The 24484-nt window shown below is 41.3% G+C and overlaps 2 protein-coding genes across 2 annotated transcripts; both read left to right on the top strand.

Moving 5' to 3' along the window:
• Positions 1–179: 179 nt before the first annotated feature.
• On the top strand, positions 180–12613 carry LOC148396080 (unconventional myosin-Va-like). Its single transcript, XM_088377952.1, has 40 exons — positions 180–693; positions 1334–1444; positions 1565–1736; positions 2317–2461; positions 2529–2685; positions 2792–2935; positions 3019–3100; positions 3189–3296; positions 3377–3483; positions 3641–3906; positions 3992–4073; positions 4136–4276; positions 4462–4587; positions 4941–5024; positions 5291–5416; positions 5579–5676; positions 5747–5833; positions 5910–6018; positions 6091–6302; positions 6377–6533; positions 6644–6883; positions 7245–7493; positions 7845–7938; positions 8005–8147; positions 8275–8370; positions 8543–8674; positions 8749–8802; positions 8882–9109; positions 9196–9263; positions 9336–9410; positions 9610–9808; positions 10120–10213; positions 10482–10619; positions 10725–10879; positions 10957–11046; positions 11128–11278; positions 11338–11620; positions 11741–11915; positions 11988–12068; positions 12160–12613. The coding sequence occupies exons 1-40, from the start codon at positions 667–669 to the stop codon at positions 12310–12312; spliced, it is 5439 nt and encodes a 1812-aa protein (XP_088234078.1). The 5' UTR covers positions 180–666; the 3' UTR covers positions 12313–12613.
• Positions 12614–13370: 757 nt separating this feature from the next.
• Positions 13371–24405, top strand: myo5c (myosin VC). Its single transcript, XM_088377953.1, has 40 exons — positions 13371–13519; positions 13750–13860; positions 13945–14116; positions 14184–14328; positions 14495–14651; positions 14723–14866; positions 14937–15018; positions 15108–15215; positions 15286–15392; positions 15856–16121; positions 16195–16276; positions 16352–16492; positions 16574–16696; positions 16907–16990; positions 17079–17210; positions 17283–17380; positions 17460–17546; positions 17627–17738; positions 17843–18054; positions 18132–18297; positions 18383–18529; positions 18603–18767; positions 19542–19635; positions 19711–19774; positions 19843–20117; positions 20184–20247; positions 20317–20397; positions 20465–20645; positions 20726–20819; positions 20888–20951; positions 21029–21197; positions 21264–21339; positions 21410–21505; positions 21695–21849; positions 21949–22038; positions 22116–22266; positions 22328–22613; positions 22838–23012; positions 23071–23151; positions 23240–24405. The coding sequence occupies exons 1-40, from the start codon at positions 13493–13495 to the stop codon at positions 23390–23392; spliced, it is 5217 nt and encodes a 1738-aa protein (XP_088234079.1). The 5' UTR covers positions 13371–13492; the 3' UTR covers positions 23393–24405.
• The last annotated feature ends 79 nt before the right edge of the window (positions 24406–24484 follow it).

Genomic DNA, 24484 nt, shown 5'->3' with positions numbered 1-24484 from the left:
TGAAATTATTGTGAGAACAAGTTAACTGTAAAATTTATTCCAAAATGTATCCTTTAATATTTTGGGGGGGAAATCAAACCTTATTACAACATTTGACACTTCTGTTTACTTTTTAGACTTTCAGGTCCTATTTTGGCACAATGTTGAGTTTCCCTTTCGGCCACCAAGAGGCGCTCTAGTAGCGTTGAAGTGTGCAACGTTGTTAACTTGTGTTTTTAGCCTCAAGCTCAGAATCTGATTAGGAGTCAATAATATTGAATTCCACAGCTCTGACTGCACTTGCGCGAAATCGCGTCTCTCCCTCCCCGATAGTGGAATTCATGCACAACGTACAGTACTTTCCTTTGAGTTCAAACTTTAAAATAGTCTAAATTGACCCGTGACCTGACGCAAAACTGCCTACCGTGCACGGTAATCGTTACTTCAAGCTTCTTTGGCCGTATTTGATGAAATGACTTTTTACTGTCTTGCGTTTGAAATAGATACATTTCTACTTCACTGAGGTCACCGTTACAATCTCGGGTTTAGCCCGCTGCCCGCTCTGCTTCTTTCCATTTCCAAGCACTTTGAAGTGAATGCAAGGTAGAGGCTACCTTGACGGTGAAGGCTGCTGTGCGGCTCGGAAAGAAGTTGTGACAGTTTGGCTTTTAACTTTCACTGCACGTCATGGCAGGTCCGGAGCTTTACACCAAGGTAAGCTTACATTCCTAAATTTATCAGTCAACCATTTTTACTCACCAAGTGTGCTTTGCTCGGAACCCCCCGTCTCGTAAACGTATTCGGAGCTATTAAATTCTTCTTGCCTTTATTTTTATCTGTCGGACGCTTAGAATAACTTTTATGGAATGTCTGATCTCATTTCAAGTGGGTAGTTCAGCGAGTCCTCTGTTTACGGCAGCAATGGCATGTTTCGAGGTTACGAACGGTGCAAAAAATACTTCGAAAAAAAGTAAAGGGAACACCTTTGGTTAAGCAGCAATCGATTGTGAATCAGTTCCACTTGCTGATGTGTAAATGGAACTAGACTTGAAAATTCAAATTCAGTTTGTAAGACAATTAATGTGGTGACCACAGACCATTTCCCCTTCCTTATCTTTTCTGGCAGACTTTTTGGGGACATTTATGTATTTTGCCAGTGCTCTCACCACAAAATGAGGTTTCAATATAATTTTACTGTACAGAGTGTTTATAATTTTGGCACCTCCTACTAGTAATAGCGTAGATATGTTTTGACTGAGGCTACATGCCAATTTTCCATAGGAACAAAAACTCTCTGCAACTGGAATTAAGGTTGGATGGTTGTGACTTGATTTCTCTCAAACTTGTCCACCAGCATGCCCGTGTATGGCTCCCGGATTCCATAGAAGTGTGGAAATCAGCAAAACTACTCAAGGATTATGCTCCTGGCAACCAGACGTTATTTCTCCTGCTGGATGATGGCACTGTAAGTCACAGCCGGAATGAGTGTTTGAAGGAATTTGGGCTGAGTTGGTACATGCAGGTGGGGCAAGTCAAACTGTTTTTAGTTCTGACTTGCCTCTAACTGTGTCTTGTGTTGATATAGGAGGTGGAATATAAACTAGACCCCCGAACAAACAACCTTCCACCATTGAGGAACCCCAACATCCTGGTGGGGGAAAATGACCTCACGGCTCTTAGCTACCTGAATGAACCGGCCGTCTTACATAACATCAAAGTGCGCTTCATCGACTCCAAGTTGATTTACACGTACTGTGGTAATGAGCGTCATCTTGTTTGACTCACACTATCTGGGTAGACTTTGGAGTCGTGCTCTGACTTCATCTGGATGATGATGATGATTATTGTGCGCTCTTAAAGGAACACACACAAGATTACCGTATTTTCCGGACTATAAGGCGCACCTATAAACCTAACATTTTCTCAAAAGCCGACAGTGCGCCTTATAGTCCGGTGCGCCTTATATAATATGGACCAAATTCCGAAATTTAAACTGGCCCGAAGCATTGTGTCATGAAATCAATCATAAGTGGCGCGCTGAAGACTATGAATCATGAATCAAAAAGACTATGGATCATTATTTTGTGATTATAAAGTAATTTGTTGCGTCTGAAGTTGAAATAAAAAAGATAAATTGGAGAATGATTTGATTTGGATTAAAAATCTGACATGATGCATTAATGGTGCACCTTATAGTCCGGTGCGCCATATGTAAGGACAAAGTTTTAAAATGGGCCATTCATTGAAAGTGCGCCTTATAGTCCAGAAAATACGGTATTAGAGTTGTACTGTACACTTTTTTGCTTGCTCTACTGAGATCTTTGTTGCAATCAACAGGCATTGTTCTTGTTGCCGTCAATCCATATGAGAGTCTGCCCATCTATGAAGCCGACATCATCCACGCCTACCGTGGGCAAGACATGGCCGACATGGACCCCCACATATTCGCAGTGGCCGAGGAAGCGTACAAGCAGATGGCCAGGTGTTCTTCAAATTGAATCGCTGGACTTTGTATTCGTATTGCTTATGCGTCTCGTATCTTTCTGCAGCGATCAACAGAACCAGTCCATAATTGTTAGCGGTGAGTCAGGAGCCGGCAAAACCGTCTCTGCTAAGTATGCCATGCGTTACTTTGCTACGGTCAGCGGCTCCTCCGGTGAGGCGGATATCGAGGAGAGAGTGTTGGCCTCCAATCCCATCATGGAGGTGATGTTTAACCCCACAGAATACAGATAGAGATCCAATAAGCGTTATATAAGTGTGTTCTGGTGTCCGGTTGTGAATGTTATTTCATGTGCGATATTACGTTTAGGCTCTTGGGAACGCCAAAACGACGAGGAATGACAACAGCAGTCGATTCGGGAAGTACATTGAAATCGGGTTCGATAAAAAGCAACGCATCATTGGGGCTCACATGAGGACGTATTTACTGGAAAAATCCAGAGTTGTTTTTCAGGTTCATAAAATGCTCACTTTAGCATGATCAAATCTGTATGTTCTCTTTCTCGCGATCTAAATGTGTGTCTGATTTTCCTTCAGGCTTATGGAGAAAGGAACTATCATATATTTTATCAGCTTTGTGCCTCCTCACATTTACCAGAATTTAAAAGCTTCAAATTAGGTAAACGCAATTTAGAAACATCTTGTCTTGGTTAAGATTTATAAATGGTTCCTTAAGAGCTTGTGACTGATTTGTGTACCGCGTCAAGGTGATGCTGATGATTTCCACTACACTAACCAGGGTCACAATCCAGTCATTGATGGAGTGGATGATGTCAAAGATTTGTGCAACACAAGGAGAGCTTTTTCACTATTAGGTGAGTCTTTTCAAAATCAATATTTTCTCAGTCATAATATATTATTATATTTATGTCCATGTTTCCACTGTTCTTTTTAGGAATCGGTGAAAGCCATCAGATGGAAATTTACCAGATTCTGGCAGCTATTCTTCATCTCAGCAATGTGGAGGTGATCGACCATTCAGGGGACAGAAGCAGCATTTTGGTAAATGGAAAAACACGAGAGGGTGGCTGGAGGGTTTATTTTGGTTAGTGTGATACCAAGAGGGCGCCAGTGACAAGTATCGGTGACTGGTATCGGTAGCCTTTGCAAGTCCTCAAGATCTTGAGTTTGCTTCTGTTTTTGCTTTGTTTATTTTCAGACAAACGATTTCCACTTGTTGGTGTTCTGCGAGTTGATGGATGTGCCCCGTGATGAAATGGCCCACTGGCTCTGCCACAGAAAACTCCAAACGACCACGGAAACGTACGTCAAGGGCCTCTCCAAGAGCAATGCGGTCAACGGCCGAGACGCCCTCGCCAAGCACATTTATGCTCGACTCTTCAGCTGGATTGTTGGCTGTATAAATAATGTGCTCAAATCGGCAATTAAGCAACACTCGTTCATTGGCGTTCTGGACATTTATGGGTATGTTCTTATCATCCTTCTCTGTTTTATTTTGGCGATAACATTTGGGCCTTTATTTTGCTTTTTCCATTTTTTCTTTCTCCAGGTTTGAAACATTTGACACCAATAGCTTTGAACAATTTTGTATCAACTATGCCAATGAGAAGCTCCAGCAGCAATTCAACCTGGTACGATTGTTGTTGGTCTACATGCTTTTTTTTGGTCATAACGTTGCCATTTATGATTCCAGCATGTCTTCAAACTGGAGCAAGAAGAGTACATGAAAGAAGAGATTCCATGGACACTGATTGATTTCTATGACAACCAGCCATGCATCAATCTCATCGAGGCAAAATTGGGTATCCTGGACCTTCTGGATGAGGAGTGCAAAGTAGGTGGAGATATTTTTTTTGTTGATAGAACCAATTTGGTTAGAATTCACACATCTCAGTTTTTTTTTTGTAGGAATGATCCAGATGAAGCTTTATCACAACTTTCACACAGGCTGAGCCTACATGTTGTTTTGAGTAAAAGGCAGTGAGCGAATAGGTCACTGACTTCTTCCTGTTTCCGTAGATGCCGAAAGGTTCTGACGGTACCTGGTGTCAGAAAATGTACAACAACCTGTTGAAGCAGAACGCTCACTTTGAAAAACCGAGGCTATCAAACTGTGCTTTTATCGTCCACCACTTTGCAGATCAGGTAAAAAAATGCTTCAGTTTAAAAAATAATTTTGTGTCCTTTTGAAAAGTTCTTTGAATCCTGTCATCCATGCCTCGCCACCGAACAGAAAAACAGAGTCTCCCGTCATTAAAAATGTTCCATGCACTGCATCATTTCCCTTTGCTGAACAATTATGAAATGGAAATGTGGATGACTCGAACGTTCTCATGAAAAGTGTGTGTGGAAGAGTAAACACATTCACTTTTAATGCCAATGCCAACATTTACTTTTACCACAATATTAGCTTGTACTTTAATTAGCGACACAGTTTAGTCACCGAGCTTTCGCATAATGACTTTTGCTCATTTTTCCCTTTACAACTTTGTGCCCAGGTGGAATACCAGTGTGATGGTTTCTTGGAGAAAAACAAGGACACAGTCAATGAGGAGCAAATATGCGTGTTGCAAAAGAGTAAGGTAAAATGAAAATCATTTGTAACCGCTGCTATGGCGTACAGCACAAAAGAGGAATTTCCTTTAACGGTCATTTACAGGAAGTTGTTGTCAGTACCCTTTCAAATTAGAATCCAGCTGGAAATTCTAACTTGATATTATTATGTGCACACCCTGGAATTGTTGTGCCAGCACTATTGGAGGAAATTGGAGTTTATGTTGTACTGGAAAATCAAAACAATGCTCCCTGGTGGCCACTAATATAAACAACTTCTCAATTTTCTTCTCAGTTTGAATTTTTGCTGAAGCTGTTTGTGGGAAATGACAAGGCAACGAGTTCCACCAACAGACCCACTAGCAGCACAAAGAAATCGGGTCAGTTGCAGAGAGGTAACAAGAAGACTGTTGGACTGCAGGTGAGGTCAGAAACTGCTGATCGCTACAATTTTATTTTTTACTGCACTTCATTACTGGAACAATAAAAGAAAACTTTAAAAAAAAAACGAGAATTTATAATGGCTGTCTGTAATGTTTGTGAACCATCTTTCATTTTATTGAATGTCCATTACTTGTGTCAGTTTCGACAGTCTCTACATTTGCTGATGGATACTCTTAATGCAACGACTCCTCACTACGTACGCTGCATTAAACCAAACGACCAAAAAGTGCCGTTCAGGTAAAAGCGAATGTGATGATTTTTACTTGTGTGACTCTCTGGATTGAGTAACATGTGCTATGTGATCAAGCTTGGACCCGTTGAGGGCAGTGCAGCAACTGCGAGCATGCGGCATCCTGGAAACGATCCGAATCTCGGCAGCTGGATTCCCATCCAAGTAGCAGCACTCTTTTAAAATAAAGCCAATGAAATTTTGAATGAATAGACCTAAATAATGTTCATGAATGTTGCAGATGGACCTATCAGGAATTCTTCTGTCGTTACCGGGTCCTTATGAAGCAGAAGGATGTGCTTCCTGATGTAAAACAGACGTGCCAAAATCTGCTCAAAAAGCTCATCCAGGTGTGAATTATATATAAAATCACTCTTAACTATGTCTATACTGATGATGCTATATTGTGATTTCCTTCTCAGGACGAGAACCTGTATCAGTTTGGTAAAAACAAGATCTTCTTCAGAGCCGGCCAGGTGGCCTACTTTGAAAAATTACGTTCCGAGCGGCTCCGAAGGGCTTGCGTCAGCATCCAGAAGACCATCCGCTGTTGGCTGGCCCGTAAAAAATACCTGAGGATGAAGCAGTCTGCCGTCACCGTTCAAAGATACGTGCGGGGTCACCAGGCACGCTGGTGAGCAGATCAATTAAAAAACAGCAGAAGGATTAATTTGAAATGAATGACAAATGCTCACCTCTCGCTTTCAGTTATGTTCGTTTTCTGCGGAGAACAAAAGCAGCCGTCGCCATTCAACGTAATGTTCGAATGTGGGCGGCCAGAAGACGCTATCAAAAGCTGCGATCTGCATCTATTGTCATTCAATGTTTCTTCAGGGCGTATGCAGCCAGAAAGATGTACTATAAGGTAATATCAGCTAGAAAGTCAAAGTTGTTACCACTGTAAAAACGAGTCTCGCCAAATCTCATTTTCATTTCTTGTCCTCACCATGAACTAATTTCTGTTCCAATATACAGATTTTGTATGAGGAAAAAGCTTTGGTCATCCAAAAGTGGGTAAAAGGTTGGTTGGCCAGGCAACGTTATCGACGTGCACGGGCACACATCATCCTACTGCAGTGCTGCGTACGTCGTATACTGGCCAAACGGGAATTAAAGAAGCTCAAAGTTGAGGCACGCTCTGTGGAACATCTCAAGAATCTCAATGTTGGCATGGAGAACAAAATTATGCAGTTGCAACACAAGCTAGACGAGCAGGTGAGAGAATTGTGTTGCCGGATGTGTTAGATATTATTTGATCGCAGGGCTAGCTTCAAGCAGTGTCGTGGTTTTAATGCCTTGCTCAAAGGCACCTCAGCAGTTCTAATGAAGTGAGCTGTATTGTGTCCTTTTTATGAAACTAATTCATCTCGACGCATGTTGGAATTAGCTTAATTTACCCCCATTAATACAATTAAGTGCATGGAATTATTAGGAATGCGGAAATGGATTGATGTTAGTGTAGTCCACGTTGTGGATGATGACCATGACATGACCAAGACAACTTGCCTTAAGACACATCGTCGCTGGGCGTTGTCAGCGCATCACATGCACACCATGTGCTTGCATTCCCCCGCAGCACAAAGACGTCAGGGAGCTCAGCGAGAGGCTGAATGCCGCGGCCAAGATCCAAGATATGGAGAGAGAGCGACACTGCAAAGAGATAGAAAGTCTTCAGAGGTCCAAGCAGAAGGCCAAAGCCAAGACAGAGAGGCTCCCTTCACTTATGGAGCAGCTCTCCTTTCTTCAGCGGGAGCTGGAGAACACCCGTGGTGAGAAAGAAGTCTTGGAAGAGCAGAACAACGTCTACAAGGAGCAGACACAACAGGCGAGCCTCCTCTTTTTTTCATATTTTATTTCTTTACAACTTTATGGATTTGTTCTGGCGTTGTTTGTGTCCCTTGAGTTGACTGCGTTGCTGCGATGGCTTTGCTATGATTTTGTTGGATGGAGAAAAGTTGCATGTGTTCATTTATTAGCATTTAACCGGGCTTACTACTATGAAAAAAAAAATACTATGACAATTCACAAATTAATTTTATTTTGTAGCTGGCCAATGAAGGTCATCATTTAAACTGTCTTGTGCAACAACAAAAATTTTAGTGACATATTTATTATTGTTACTATTTTTTGGTTTTGTATCTGAGTTTCCGATATTCAAGGCTCCATTTGCTGTCAGGTGGTAGAGGAGCTAAACATGAAGAATGGCTTGCTGAATGATGAAAAGGAAACTCTTAACCAGGTCATCCTGGAACAAAAACAACAGTTAACAGGTAAAATGTAAATACAACTTTCAGTCTGTTTATAAATGACTAAATTACTAGAAATGTTGTTCTCAGAGGTTAAAAGCCAAGTGGAAAACGCTGAAAAACTACAGGAAGAGTTAGCGGAAGAGCGCGCCCGGTACCAAAGCCTGCTGAGTGAACACCTGCACCTACAGGAGCTACATAAAGACCTGAAGGAGGAACTTCAACGTAGGCTGGTGGGGCAGTTATTTATTTATTTATTTGAATTTATTTATTTATTTGGATTTATTTATTTTTTATGGGTGTTTTTTTTTTTTAATGGACGAGAATTACTTAACTTTGTCTAGCTTTTTCCATTGACAGAGTCCATGCAAGAAGACAGAATACACAAGCAACTTGCCTAAATGTAATCCAATAAGTGACTCTACGACTGGACAGGACAGCTCAATGGACAAAGCGGTAATGTAGTAAACAAGATAATTTGTTGTCATTATGTAACCCATCATGTTTTTCCATTTTCAGATTACTCACATCATTCGCAAAGAAACTGGCAGATTTTTTTTTTCAACTCAATGACTGCTCAAAGTGGATGTTGGCCGATGTCTACTTAGGTTGCACTTTTGTGTCTTAGGATGAGACCCCCTCCAATGTCGACCTGCCGCTCATTCTCAAGCTCCAGAGAAGAGTGAGAGAACTTGAGCGGGACAAACAATCGCTACAGCGGCACTTAGATGAGAAGGAAGCCCAAGAGGAAGAAGCCAAGGTATGTCCTCAACCCATTGAGTCGTTCATATATTCTTGATGCTATTTCCATTGTTGGTGAATTTCCGAACAAAGGATGTGGAGGAGGAGCTCACTGGTAGAGCAGAATTGGATTTGGAATCGCTTAAGGTACAACATTGGATGAATATTTATACATTCTTAAACACGATTAGAAAACTAACTTCATGAATGAAATTATTTTATTCAGCGCCAAGAGCTAGAGTCTGAGAATAAGAAGTTGAAGCAGGACTTGAGTGAACTGCGCAAGTCTTTAACCAGTGAGAACAGCGAAATGCTTCCCCCTGCTGTCGGCTCCACGACATACAACGTGCTGCTGGAGCAACTTGACTCTTCTAACGAGGAGTTGAAATTGCGAAAAGAGGAAGTGCTTCTTCTCCAGTCACACATAGTCCGCCAAGAGGCTATGAAATACAAGGTGACAATGAAATACTACAAATGACATATTAATTATTCTTGCCATTAGTTTTCATCTTGATGTAATCTTTAACTCCCCCCCTCCAGGACTCTGCACTCGGAGAGGGTGTGAATTTAAACCTTAGTGAGGTTCCTTTATTCCAAGATACTGACAGGTAAAAAACAATTCTCCTAGTCTTCATTTAAATGTTACCAAACGCATATCCTGTATGATCTTCACCTGGCAGGCCCACTGACATCCATACTTTGAATGAGGACGGAGAGCTGTGGCTGGCTTACGAAGGCTTAAAGGAGACCAACAGGTTTATTTATTTATTTATTCATTCATTCGTTTTTTTTAATTTATTTTATTATTATTGTTTTTTTATGTATTTATTATTGTTTTTTTATTATTAATTATGCTGTATAAAAGGCATGGCCAGCTACGGTCCTCATGTATGTCACTTGAAACAAAGTGTCAATTCAGTTCAGGTAACTGGATGTTGTGACTTGAAATCTCAGGGTTCTGGAGTGCCAAATGCAGATGCTGGAAAGGCAGCATGGTGAGAGGTATGAGAAACTGTTGGAGGAGGTGAACACGCTCAAGCAAGAAAAAGAGCAACAGCAGAAGCTGTTGGCTCAAACTTTGCTGCTCCCCGAAGATGCTCGTATTGAAGCGGGTCTGGAGCTTGAAATTACTCGGCTCACGCTGGAAAATCTGGTGGGTTTACTCTCAAAAATAGCATACATGCACAATCAGATCCAAATTAAGGGCTCTATTAAAAATATTCAAAAAATAAATAATATAATAAAATAATGAAATAAACAATCGTAAACTATCATATTATTTCGATCAAGACATGATTAGGTGAGGCTGTCAAAAGTTGAAGCCAGTGATCCAAATATGAAAAGATATAAAAAGTAAACATTATTTAAATATTTGTATTCCTCACCTCTTTTTGTTTTACAGTTAGGTGTGTATGGAAGTGGCGCTTGTCCTGTCCCTAATCCAGTATGTCTGCATATTTGCAGGAGCTCATGGAGCAACAGGACAAACAAGACAAGACTATAGTCAGTCTGAAAAAAGACCTTCAGCTATACAAGAGCAGAGTAGAAGAGTTTCAAGGTAATTCCATCAAACTGAATGCCACTGGCTGTTATAGTTCACTCATCAGTTGTGGAATGCTCGCTCAGTTGTATGATTAGCTTTTGTTTATGCAATACTCCCATCTGGCCACAGAGGGCGCCATTGCTTTCTGAAATTGTCTATTTTTTTTTTAATGGCATCTTGTAACTCATTCCTTGGCGTTTGTATGGGGAATTAGCGTCCTCTTGTGGAGACACCCTCCACCCTCAATTCTATGTTCAATTCTATTCTTGATTTTTCTGTCAAGCTCAACAGAGAAAAGCATCCATTTCGACGAATTCTCCTGCCAAAGCAGTGAGCATACCTCGCAAGGAGAGAGAGTACCAGGGAATGTTGGAGTACAAAGAGGGTGAAGAGGGCCGCCTCGTTAAAAGTCTGGTTTTAGGTATGACAAAACATATCATGCTTGAGTGACTGACATCGACTTGTGGGAAAACCTAAACGTAAGAATGTCAAGCCTGATTGTGTTGCTTGAAATTGTTCTATTCAGACCTGAAGGCCCGTGGCGTTGCTGTCAACTTCCTTCCTGGCCTTCCTGCTTATATCATCTTTATGTGTCTGCGATACGCTGACAGAGTTAACGATGATCAGCGAGTCAGCACGTTGCTCAATTCTGTGCTCTGCAGCGTCAAAGGAGTCATTAAGGTTCAGTATCAAGGAAACAGGTTGGGGGGGGTATGTGACGACAGCGACTGTATGTGTTGTTGTTTTTGTTTCTATAGCGAAGAGGAAAAGATTTTGACGTCTCGTCTTTCTGGTTATCCAACACGAGTCGACTACTTAACTGTCTGAAGCAATATAGTGGAGATGATGTAAGCATGAGTCCATTATGAGACGACTCAAGAATATCTAAAGGACACATTTGATTATTTCTACAAAACTCCTTTTTGCAGACGTTTAAGAAGCACAACACAGCGAAACAGAACGAGCATTGCCTGACCAACTTTGAGCTGACAGAGTATCAGACTGTTTTTGCCGACCTCGCCGTTCAAATTTACTGTCGGCTTATTGAAAGCATGGAGGACACCCTGCAGCCCCTCATAGGTGACATCAACATGTGTGAATCAAACCAAAGTGGTCCTGACCGTGTTTGTCATTTGTAGTTTCTAGCATGTTGGAGCACGAGACAATCCAGGGGGTTCTGGGCTCCAAACCGACAGGTCTGAGGAAAAAGAGCTCGGGTTCCCCAGAGGATGACTCGGTTACGGTGGAAGTCCTCCTGCAGCAACTTGGGCTCTGGCACGCCACCATGATCAAGCATGGGATGGACTCTGGCCTCATTAAACAAGTGGTCCGGCAGCAGTTCTACATGATATGTGCTGTCACTCTGAACCACCTGCTGCTCAGGAAGGATATGTGCTCATGGAGCAAAGGGCTTCAGATCAGGTAGTGGCCACCTGCTTTTATCTGCTAACTTTTGCAATTAATTAGTTTTCAATTAATGTCTGACTTTTTAAACATAGTCGCACACACCCTGACCTGTTTGCGTGCTTCCTCTGTGGTCAGGTACAATGTGTGGCAGTTGGAGGAGTGGCTGGCGGAGAGGGAGCTGGCTGACTGTGGTGCCAAAGAAATGTTGGAGCCTCTCGTACAGGCAGCACAGCTGCTGCAGGTCAACAAGAAGACTGAGGCAGACGCTCAGGCAATCTGCAACATGTGCACGGGCCTCACCACCGCGCAGGTTCATCGTCAGTTCATGTTTTACATGTCACGTGTGATTTTTGTTTTGATCATCACGTGTTCTCCATCGTAGATTGTTAAAGTGTTGACGCTCTACACGCCAGTGATTGAATTTGAAGAGCGCGTGACAACCACGTTCATTGCAACCATTAGAGTGAGTTGTTATGATAGGCGAACATGTGCAAGAGTGCAGTGCTCTTTTACAGTCCTCAAATTATTAACTTGTTCCATTTTGGCCCTTATAGGACATCTTGAAAGACAGAGAGGAATCGTCCACACTAATGATGGATGCCAAGAAAGTCTTTTCTGTCACACTTTCCTTCTCGCCCTCCACTGTGGCATTGGAGACCATTCAGATCCCTATTAGCTTAAAGCTGGACTTCCTCAACCGCATCTAAAAACAGCTTTTGACAGACACAGTATTTGCTGTGGTTTTCATCGTAGTTTGTATCTAAATTTTGTATTCACGTGACAATAAAATAAATAATATAAACATATAGAAAGGCTATAGAGTTTAACATAAAAACACTATTTTTGGAAATGCAGGGGACTTAAAAGTATATGTTTAGTGGAGCAAGAGGAATAATATAATAAACTATGGATGTATAATTTTGTAAAGGAAGGAAAGTGAAATATAATTGAAATGTTGAATATGACACAATTGTTCAATACATTAAAAAAAGATATATTTTTATGAGAGTCTTGACATTCTGATGATTTGTTCTCATGTGGTGTTATTTTTGTCTGTCATTACAAGCATAACTTTAAAAGTCATAAAATCAACTCGTTTTCATCCAGGAAATGAACACAATGAATGTAATCAGACAGGTCTGTGCACTCCAAAACTCATCTGCTCGTCTGCTGCCAGACATGAAAAAAATTGAAAAACTTAAAACCCAAATTGCTGGAGTTTTTATTTTGAAGCATATTTAACACGCTGAAGTTATCCTGGACACTGCAACAGAAAACAAACTTAGTACTGTATGGTCAAGTGGAGCGTTTTGTTTTGTTTTTCTCTCGTGTGAATTGAGATGAATAAATTACATGAACGCTTCCTGTTACTAACTGTAAATCTCCCAAGGAACTTTATTGAATTTGCATCCGGATTCTTGCGCTTTGGATCCTTAAACAAACGAGCACTGCGTCACAAGACAGGTGGGCGGAGTCTCCTGTCATAGAAGCAACAGGTGAGGGGCTCCCACTGGTAAAGTCAAGTTAGCAAGGAGAATACAATACAAACGGATGGTGTAAGGCACTGGTTTTTCAAAACAAAAGCTATAATGATGGTTTGCTAATCCACACATTTCTGTGTTTTTTAGTATTTCACACTTGAACTGATTTCTATACTTTTACGACATAGGAAATAGGATCATACAAACACACAACAAATTTTACTTTAAAACAAGATAAGTAGTAGAAGTAATTTGAAAAAAACTAACCGGATCTGTCGTTTTGTTCTTGTCAGCTTAAATGATGATTTTGGTCATAGTTGAGTTAACTCAGGGACGAAAAAATGTCGGTAATTTACAGAGCAGATGTTGAACAAATATTTCGCCGTTAGGGTTTAAAAAGTAAAACATGGTGTTGATTCAGCTATACACGCGGGTAAGAAAACCTTATTTTTACTTCAAGTTGTGTATTTATAATTCGACTTGAGAGACATATGGTAACTTTGTAAAATATTTTCGGAGGCGAAATCCCATGGAAAATTAACTATTAGTGTCATGCAATATTGTTTAGGTTATTTTCGGGATTTTTTTTCATGTAAGTAAAGGGAAAGTCTTTAAAGTGTTTAACAAGTGTATCGGTGTGTAATTTTCCAATCTGCACTCTAGTACAATAGAGTGTGGATTCCAGATGCTGAACATGTATGGAAATCAGCAGAGATTGTGAAAGACTTTCATTATGGAGATGATTGTTTACAACTGCTTCTGGAAAATGGCACAGTAAGTGAAATTGGCAAAATTCACAAACACCTGTGGTTGAATTAAATAACCAGACACATCACATGACCATCTCCTCTCCGAAAGGAACTCAAGCTGCCCGTTGACTCGTCGCCACCAGAACTCCCTCCTCTTCGCAACCCTGACATCTTAGTTGGGGAAAATGACCTCACTGCACTCAGCTACCTCCATGAACCTGCCGTCCTGCACAACCTCAAAGTGCGCTTTCTAGAGTCCAAAATCATCTACACCTACTGTGGTAGGTCCAGAAGGAATGTTTTGTTTCGCTCAAGGAAGTGCTGATCAGGTGCTTGTCTCCTCCGCAGGCATCATCCTGGTGGCTTTGAATCCGTACAAGCAGATTCATATCTATGGAGATGCAATCATTCATGCATACTCGGGTCAGAACATGGGCGACATGGACCCTCATATCTTTGCAGTGGCCGAGGAGGCTTACAAACAGATGGCCAGGTGGACACACAAACAAACATTACATCCAATTGTACTGTAATTTAAAGTTAAATACAACTGAACTGTACTTTTTAATTTTACTGTGCTTGAAGAGCAAAAAAAAGATAACTAAACTTTGCAGGAAATCATCATATTCTTAATAACAGTTGTTTACTGTCTTGACCAGAGACCACAAGAACCAATCTATCATCATCAGTGGCGAGTCTGGAGCTGGCAAAACAGTGTCAGCTCGATATGCTATGAGATACTTTGCTGTTGTCAGCAAATCTGGCAGCAAGACCCAAGTTGAAGACAAAGTCTTAGCGTCCAATCCCATAACTGAGGTGACAAGCGCTCATTCTCAACGTCACAGTGAGGACGGCTGGTGCGTCAATCTTGCTTGACTTTCTCTCAGGCCATCGGGAACGCAAAGACGATCAGGAACGACAACAGCAGCCGTTTTGGGAAATTCACTGAGATCAGTTTTGACAACAGGTATCGAATCATTGGTGCAAACATGAGGACTTACCTGTTGGAGAAATCCAGAGTTGTTTTCCAGGTATGGCAACTTGACATTCTGGTCAGTTCATCCTTCTACTGTGTGACATGTGTAACATTTTTTCTTCCAGGCTGAGTCTGAGCGAAACTATCATATATTTTACCAAATGTGCGCCTGTGCACATCTGCCACAGTTCAAGGCACTCAAACTGTGTAAGTGTGTAAATGTTTGAGACACAATCTCACTGATGTATGTCCATATATTTAATGTGCAGGTTTTTGTTGTTGTTGTTGTCTTACAGTGAGTGCTGATGAGTTCAACTACACAGGCATTGGTGGCGATATCATTATTGAAGGTGTGGACGACAGGAAAGGCATGGAGGAGACTCAGCAGACCTTCTCACTATTGGGTAAACCATGATGGAATGGAGGCGCAACACTACTCTTTAATATTTATTAAACCTCTTTGTGGTTGTTTAGGACTGAAGGAGGACTTTCAGTCTGATGTCTTCAAAGTTCTTGCAGCCATTCTCCATTTGGGAAATGTGGAAATTAAGAGCTCTGGTGATGATAGGTCCACCATTTCAGTGAGTCTTGTTGTTTTCTAAGTCTTACTCTAGTGACAATATTAATAATACCAAATCTACTCAAATCCAATTTGAGTGTATAATTTCCTTAAGTATAATAAATATAATCATTAATCATATATAATCATAGTATATTTTAAATATGGACAAAATATTTGCGAATTATAATTTTTACGCCTGTATTTCTTTTTTTGTCAAGAAACTTACATTAAGTGCAAAAACGGATTTTTGTACATATTTTTTCTCAAGTCAAGTCTCTCAAATAATAATAATAATAATAATAATAATCATGATTAATAATGATTATTATTATTATTATTATTATTAAGCGCAACAATAACCACAGTTAAATAAATTAAAATACACTGGCTGTGTCAGTCAAAACTGATGATTATCGTTTTTAGAAAAATATGTGTTGCTCTTTTAACATCAACAATATTTTGTATATTTTCCTAACTTTCAGCACAGCGATTCACATCTGCACATCTTCTGCGAGCTGTTGAGTGTGCGTGCAGACGACTTAGTGCGTTGGCTGTGCAATCGGAAGCTTGTCCTGGTGGCCGAGACGGTGGTGAAACCGTTGCATAAAGACCGCGCAGTGAATTCCAGAGACGCCCTGGCCAAACGCATCTATGCACATTTGTTTGACTGCGTCATTAACAAGATCAACAAAGCACTGCAGGTTCCCGGGAAGCAACATGCTTTCATAGGGGTTCTGGACATTTATGGGTAACAGAAAAAAAAATCTTATTTTCTATCTTTCGACTATTTCGTGTCTCAACTTTTATTGTGTGGTCCTCAGCTTTGAGACTTTTGACATCAACAGCTTTGAGCAGTTTTGTATCAACTATGCTAATGAAAAACTTCAGCAGCAGTTTAACTTGGTCAGTACCACATCAGCACAAATCTCTGCATGCTCTTCATTAGGTTGCTCATGAAGTTGTCCTTTTTCTTTCCAGCATGTTTTCAAACTGGAGCAGGAGGAATACATGAAAGAAGACATCCCGTGGACGTTAATAGATTTCTATGACAATCAGCCAGTCATTGATTTGATTGAAGCCAAAATGGGAATCCTTGATTTGCTTGATGAAGAATGCTTGGTAAAAAAAAAAAAAATTCAACTGGTGCTGATTTTATTCACTCACTTGCTCTCAATGACAAACAAGCTATTTGCTTTACAGTTTCCTCAAGGCACTGATCAAAGCTGGCTCCAAAAGCTGTACAACTACCTGGATGGCAATCCCTTGTTTGAGAGGCCCAAACTGTCAAATGAGACCTTTGTCATTCAACACTTTGCAGACAAGGTGCGGAACACAAATCAACATTCAAATTATTGGAAAAGTTAGGACTGAAAGGCAACTTGCGCAAAGTCTAAAATGTCTTGGTAATATGATGAATTAAGGTTCATGAGATTAAAATTATTTTGATTAATTAATTATGAGTTGTGTCCAAATTCATTCTTGTAGTATATCATGGTGTTCTTAATATTTTCTGTCTGTTTTGCTGCTCAAAAGGTGGAGTATCAATGCAAAGGTTTTCTTGAGAAGAACCGAGATACTCTTTATGAAGAACTGGTTGCGGTTTTGAGAGTCAGCAAGGTAAACAAAATAAAACCAAGACTTTATGATCTTAACAATACATGACAAAAACAAAAGTACTTAATGCTCTTCTTGCCACTGTTATCAGTTCGCGTTTCTGGCCCAATTTTTCCAAGAGGAGGGGCTGAGTGTTCCGAACATAAAAGGTATCAAGGTGAAGCCGGCCAGGCCTGGTGTGAAATCTACCAATAAACAGCTGAGGGCCTCGGTTGGAGCTAAGGTGGACATGTTTACCCCGTCGCCGTGTGTTTAGCAGTTTTGGTCATCTTTTGCTGACACATTGTGAATATAGTTCTGCAGCTCTCTGTCATTGCTGATGGAGACACTGAACGCTACCACGCCTCACTATGTGCGGTGCATCAAGCCAAACGATGAAAAGCTGCCATTTGAGTAAATACTAGTTGAGCCTTATTTATTGGTTCGGAGCTTATCTCCAGAATGACAGGTTTTTTTTTTGTTTTTTTTTTAGATATGATTCCGGAAGGGTGGTGCAGCAGCTGCGAGCCTGTGGAGTGCTTGAAACAATTCGCATCAGTGCCCAAAGTTACCCATCAAGGTGATCTGCTTTGAGTACATAGAAGTAAACGACAAATGTTTTGCATATCTTATTCCAATGCAAAAGTCTTGTGTTTGCAGGTGGACCTACTTTGAGTTTTATAGCCGCTACAGTATCCTCATGACCAACGAGGAGGCGGGCATCAGTGACAAGACACTGGCGTGCAAAGATGTGCTTCAGAGGTTGATTCAGGTGTTGGTCATTGCGTCTGTGATTTATTATTATTCGTTTCCTGCTTCTCCAATTACAACCGCAAATTCGAGGTTTTGTTCTTTTCTCTTTGATTCTGTCTCCAGGACCCCAACCAGTACAAGTTTGGTCGCACAAAGATCTTCCTCCGAGCTGGTCAGGTAGCATATTTAGAAAAGCTGCGTCTGGATCGACTAAGAGGGGCGTGCATTACCATCCAGAAATACGTCCGTGGATGGATCCAGAGAAGAAACTACCAACGCTTGAGGCAGGCAGCCATCCTGATACAACACTACATCCGTGGCAAGAAGACTATACGGTTAGTGACTTTTACCATAGATTCAAAACCTTGAGATCCAGATGTCACAATTTGTGTTTTTTGTTTGTGAACTGCAGTAAAGCAGTGAGCGCAGCAAACCTGAAGCAGGGATGGTCAGCGGTGGTCATTCAGAGGTACTGGAGAGGCTTCCGCATTAAGAAGAGCTACCAAACGGTACGCTTGGGCATCATCATCATCCAAGCTTACACACGAGGTTGGCTGGCCCGTAGAGCCTATTCAAAGGTCTGTAACGGTAGCTTCCTTGGCAGTATTTGTGAAGATACGGAATCAAAGTCAGACTTTAAATGACCTGGTCGTCATTGCTCAGCTGGTGGAAGCACGCCAGGCATCGGTGCTGCAGAAGTACGCCAGAGCATGGCTGGCTCGACGGCGTTTTAACGCCATGCGTCGATTGGTGCAACAGGTTCAGCTGTCATTCAGGGTGCAGCAGCTCCGAAAGAAAAATGAGGAGCAGGTAAATGTCGTCTCGAGGCCCGTCGTCCAGTCCTCGGAGAAGGCCTGAACTAATCCCTGATCCTTAATCCCAGAGTAAAGAGAACCGCGGGTTGGTGGAAAGACTGACCAGTTTGGCAAACTCCCATTCTCAAGCCATGGAAAGGCTGCAGGCTCTGGAGACACAGCTGGAAAAATCAGCCACCCAGAAGGCATCTTTGGAAGCAAGAGAGAAGAAAGTCAAAGAAGATGCTTCTCTGGTCAGTCAGTTTTTATTGTAGTCCCCGCCATGTGACCAGATGGCCTAGGTCCATTACGTCCTTCCTCTATAAATTATCTGCAAATATTAAGTGCACAGAGTCAACATGGGTGGATGATGTACCCATAATGGCTCCTCTTGCGAATGACGCAGCAGCTTTGAGAAGAAAGTAGGACACGCCCACCTGGGAGAAGCAGCCCACAGTGTAAAGATTTTTATTCGGTCCAAAGAGACTAGCACAAGCCTCCCATTGACGTTTTTGACAAAGTATCCAAACATTCACCACAAACCAAGACCGCATGTTCTCTATTGGTGGAGTACTGAACCAAGCAGGATTCACAGGATCCTTATCACCCAGGATAGGATGCATCCAGCACAACTGATGGAACAAGGTTGTCACTTGAATCTATTTCTGCAAAGCCTCCATCAGAACTTTGGTCAGAAAACATCTGTCTACTAGCCCTAATACGCCAAAGGCCCACGCTGTCGGCTACCCACTTGCGCCAGTTGGCAACCTGACTTAAGTCTGTTATGTTGCTTTTGGAAAGGAACTGAAATGCCGGATTGTGGGGCAGAACTGTGCCTGGAAGTTCTTGGTACATATATACTGAAGGCAAATGGCTGCCAAGTGATGTCAACATGCTCATTTTAGACAGTCTCAAATGTAAATTTATGCATGTTTTAAATTGGGAACAGTGGTCAATATCAATCAAGGTGTCTGCCACAATTTTTTATTCTGTCCTTTAAAACATTCATCTTCTTTTGGGCACTATAGAGAGTGACTGATCTTCAAAGTCAAATTGATGGCTTAATCATCAAGAAACAGAGCATGGAGAAGATGTTTGAAGCGTCCTCCAAAGAACAACAAGGTACAAAGGGTCTATCTTTTCCAAAGAGTCTCACTTTTTATTTACCTGTCCCCAACTTTTGACATTATCCGACAGAAAAGTTTGATCAAATAAAGATGACTCTACTGGAAGACAAAGAAACTCAAGCAAGGCTTCGAAAGTAGGTTAAAAAAAATGTTGGCAACACTGCAGTAGACATGCGAGAGTAATGAGATTTCATTTCATCAGAACCGCTGAGTCCAACCTTGAGATCCAGAGAAAGGAACACGACAAGGAACTGGGAATCCTGAAAGAGGAGCTCAGGAAGCTGAAGGATGAGAGAATCAGTCTGCAGATGAAGTTGGAGGATGGCGACCAGATGACTGCCGACCTGCAGGATCAGGTGGCCCAACTCACCAAGCACGTCAAGGTCATTCCTGATCTCCGCAGAGACCTCAGCAACCTACAGAATCAAAAGCAAACCATAGACCGGAAGATGATGCAACAATCTGAAGAAGCAAGAGGTATCCCTGATATTAAACGATCTTGAATTTGATCACAGCTCACGTTAAAGTAATATTTCTTTGCAGCTAAACTGCATGACATTTCAAGACTCCTCACGGGAAGTGTCGTTAAAGAAGAAGTTATTTTGGGGTAATCAGTCATTTAGTTTTCTTTTTCTCTCTTGGTTTTTGATTCGAGAGTATTTTATTGTTGCTGAAGGCTAACTGCAGATTATTCCGAGAAGACATATGAAGCAGAAGACCTTCTGGCAGCTTTTACTGGTCTGGAAAAAGCGACCAGGTTTGTTTACCGACCGTCACCCATAAAACGTTCACGCACGTGACCTGTTTGACGTCATTGTCGGCAGAACTTTGGAGAACCACCGCAAGGAACAGAAGGAAAGATACGAGACGCAAATAGAAGGTTTGAAACAGAAAGTGGATTACCTTCAAAATGAGAACAGCAGCTTGCACACACTTTTTACGGAGAAAAATAACGTCAATGAGAACATTCGCCAAGAGGTGTGCCGACTGAGCAGCGAGAACTGTGTAGGTTATTTTGTGATTATTTTATGAATGCACAGTAATTTGTGTGTGGTTGTTTTTTAACGTGACCTGTTTGTTGTCAGGTTATACCTGAGCTGAAAGTTCAGATTTCAGAGCTACAAAGACAGAAACATGAATGTGAGGTTCTTGTAGAAGAGCAGAGAAAAGAGTTAGAGGGTGAGTTTAATTTGGACTAGTGGTGGTTTGAAATTAAAATTCACTTCTTTTTCTTTGTACTTTTCAAGAAAAAGCAGCTGAGATGAAGAATAATCTTCAAAAGAGGGTTGAAGAAGCCAGTTCAAAGTGCAGGTGAAATTTTCAGATTAAAGTCAGATGTTTGGATCATCCTGTCAATATCCTGATTTAAATCATTTGATTCCTTCAAGGCACTTTGAGGAGCAAGCTGAGGTGCTGGAGGAGGTCAAGACGACCCTTCAAGATCAAATCAGAGACCTTCAAGAGGAGAATGCTCACCTGAGCAAGCAACTACAGATGGAGAGAGATGCCAAGATCCGACTGAGGCTTGAAGCCACGGAGTTGTCTTCTAGAAATTTGGTACGTGTTCCGGGAGACGTCACATGTTAAAGGCCCACAATACCGACTAGTCTGCTTTTCTTAAAGGACTTTGAGGAGCAACTTGACCAGAAGGAAAGACTCATTAAACAGTTAGAGAATCAAATGATAAGCCTTGAAACAGGTAATCTTGTACCTTTGACAGATATAATGGTCAATGAATATGGCCTTCAATCTTCTGTTGTGTGCCACAGCCCAGAAAAGCTCCTCACCAGGTCCTATACATTATCTTGGAATGTTGGAATGCAACAAAGAGGATGAATCCCGACTCATTCAGAAACTTATTTTAGGTATTTTTCTTTTTTTTTCTTCTTTCTTCCTTCATTCATTCATTCATTCATTCATTCATTCATTCATTCATTCATTCATTCATTCATTCATTCATTCATTCATTCATTCATTCATTTATTTATTTATATTTGTCACCCAACTATGAATGAAACCAAGACTAGACAATCAAATATTCTTCTCCCTTTTAGACCTTAAGCCCAAAGGTGTGGCGGTCAACATGATCCCAGTTCTGCCATCTTACATTCTCTTCATGTGCATTCGCTACGCTGACTTCTTGAACGACGAAGAAAAATTGCTGTCTTTTATGAATGCCACTATTACTGCCGTCAAAAAGGTTACCACGGTGAGTTTCATATGCTTTTTAGACTGTCAAATATCACACATTGCAAATTTACAATAGAGGCCAATGCAATAAAGTATAAAGTGAACATTCTTTTTTCAGAATCACCAGAATGATTTGGCCTTATTGTCCTTCTGGCTGTCCAACATGTACCAGCTGCTCAATTGTCTCAAGCAGTACAGTGGAGAAGAGGTACGGATCTCTCGGTGTTGACCATAATATTGATTAGGGCAGATGTGATTTACTTTGTATTCTTTTCTTCACTCAAGGAGTTCAGCAAGCAAAGTACCCCTCGTCAGCTGAGCAACTGCTTGCAGAACTTTGATTTGTCAGACCACCAGCAGGTTGTCAGCGACTTGGCCATCTGCATCTATCACCAGTTCATCTCAGCCATGGAAAGAGCTCTCACCCCTGCGATTGGTACCAAAGCATAAAAACAAATCCATTCTTTCGTACGACTAACTCAACATCTTCTCCACAGTGCCCGGAATGTTGGAGCACGAGAGCTTGCAGGGCATTTCCAGCATGAAACCGAGAGGCTTCACTAAACGTTCTAGCAAAAATAATCAAGACACGGTGACCTACACCATCACCTTCATCATCCAGCGACTCTCTCACTTCTACACCAGCATGACTCAACACGGCACAGAGCCACACATCGTTAAACAGGTGGTCAAGCAACTGCTCTTCCACATTGGGGCGACCACCCTCAATAACCTGCTATTGCGTAAGGACATGTGCTCCTGCAGGAAAGGAATGCAAATCAGGTTGGTGTGTGTGTGTGTGGGGGGGGGGGGGGGGGGGGAATTGCATGGAATGTTATATACTGAATAATTTATCATTATTTATTCATACAAAATTCACCTCACAGTTCGTAGGTGCGGGGTTCAATTCCGGCTCCGGCCTTCCTGTGTGAAGTTTGCATGTTCTCCCCATGCCTGCGTTGGTTTCCTTCGGTGCCACAACTAAGGGTGACAATGTACTCTTACAGATGTAATATTAGCTACCTGGAAGAGTGGCTTCAGGAGAAAGACCTCCAGAATTGTCATCTTATCGACACTCTGAAGCCGTTGACAGAGGCTGCCTGGCTGCTGCAGGTCAGCAAGTCCACAGATGACGACGCCAAGGCCATCACTGAGACATGCGTGGAGCTCAACACGGTTCAGGTATGCCGTCCACTTCTATACAATTTTCTCAAATAATCATCTGAATACTCTCATACAGATCGTCAAGATTCTGAATTCATACACGCCCATGGACGCTTTTGAGAAAAGGGTAGCGTCGTCGTTTGTCCGCAAAGTTCAGGTGGGCTCACATCTGACTACTTTCAAACAGGTGATATCACGTCTTGGACGCTGGATCTGAAAAGTTCTAAATGTCCTCTTTGTTACAGTCGCTTCGACAAGATCACGACAGCAGCGCGCAGCTGATGATGGACGCAAACTATCGTTTCCCTGTTACGTTTCCTTTCTGCTCATCCTCGCAGGCTTTGGAGTTGCTGCAGGTTCCCAATAGCCTTCACCTGGATTTTTTAACTATGATTTGAACTTTGTCTTCTTAATTTTAACCTATAATCAGCTTCGGGATAGATGAGATCTCTTTTATCGTAGACAATATACATCACAGAAACATTGGGATGTAACATTGGGTGCAAAAACCTTTACAGGTGAACCTAAATTGACCTTTTTGAAACGTTTTAAATCTGATTGTTTCAGTTGTTTTTGCACAATTTCCTGTATTTAAAAGGAGCTGAACAGCAAAATTCACAGCAGGTGTTTGATTCATAAATTGACGGATAATTTTTTTAAGGATGTGCGTCCACATTTGAGCTTTTCTGTGAGCCTTCCAAGTCTCTCTGCATGTATTTTTTTCCCATTCAAAACAGAGAAGACATACTGATTTCATGTATCCTTGATATAGTTCTTTTAAAGTGCAATATTTGTCTATTCGTAAATTGCTTTTTACTGGATATGGTTCTTATTGGTTTAATTGAAAATGCACTCTCTGTATGTCCCAAGACTGCACATGTAAGTAAATCACACAACATGAAGCAACTCAGCATCATCAAATGAGACCCAATTGTCCAATGAGTCAGACAATAATGAATTGAAATGGCGGTAGCATTTTAAGTGAAGGATGTTTGAATACAAATGGTGAAGCAATATGTGTAGATAGACAGTGCAAAATGATTTGGCATTAATGATTTATCTTTGGAGAAAATGACTAAAAATACTGCAGCATACTGAGTCGATTGTGAAACTCATCTTTGTGTGTCTCATCTTCATCAAGGTGTGCACAAACCCAAAGGTACATTGAATTTAAGCAAAACGTGCCAAAACTGTTTAATTTGTTACATTCCATTTCTTTATGTCTGTACTGAGAACAATATTCTGAGTGCGTTATAAAAATATATCCGTATATACATACTACATTACATTTTAGGAGGAAAAAAACCCAACTCTACGTTTACAGTAAATAAATGAACCAATTAGTTAATGAGATGGTTTAGATTGTATCAGTCTATCTCGTGACAAGTAATAAAGATCCATATTGAACTCATGCTGGATTTCATTCAGCCTGTCCAGAACTCATCCCTGTGGCAGCCTCCTCCTCCTCCTCCATCTTTTAAACCCCCCGC

This window comes from Syngnathus floridae, chromosome 6 (assembly GCF_059516105.1).
Source record: "Syngnathus floridae isolate MCC-2025c chromosome 6, RoL_Sflo_1.0, whole genome shotgun sequence".
NCBI classification, from domain to species: domain Eukaryota; kingdom Metazoa; phylum Chordata; class Actinopteri; order Syngnathiformes; family Syngnathidae; genus Syngnathus; species Syngnathus floridae.
Note: the sequence above shows the minus strand (reverse complement) of the source record. Positions and strands in the feature narration are given on the sequence as shown.

Coding starts and splice junctions, on each gene's coding strand:
- LOC148396080 (XM_088377952.1), top strand. CDS start 667: ATGGCAGGTCCGGAGCTTTACACCAAG. Junction 2,462..2,528: donor GCGTACAAGCAGATGGCCAG/GTGTTCTTCAAA, acceptor ATCTTTCTGCAG/CGATCAACAGAACCAGTCCA. Junction 11,279..11,337: donor CACCCTGCAGCCCCTCATAG/GTGACATCAACA, acceptor TGTCATTTGTAG/TTTCTAGCATGTTGGAGCAC.
- myo5c (XM_088377953.1), top strand. CDS start 13,493: ATGGTGTTGATTCAGCTATACACGCGG. Junction 15,019..15,107: donor GTTCAAGGCACTCAAACTGT/GTAAGTGTGTAA, acceptor GTTGTCTTACAG/TGAGTGCTGATGAGTTCAAC. Junction 19,775..19,842: donor ACTCAAGCAAGGCTTCGAAA/GTAGGTTAAAAA, acceptor TCATTTCATCAG/AACCGCTGAGTCCAACCTTG.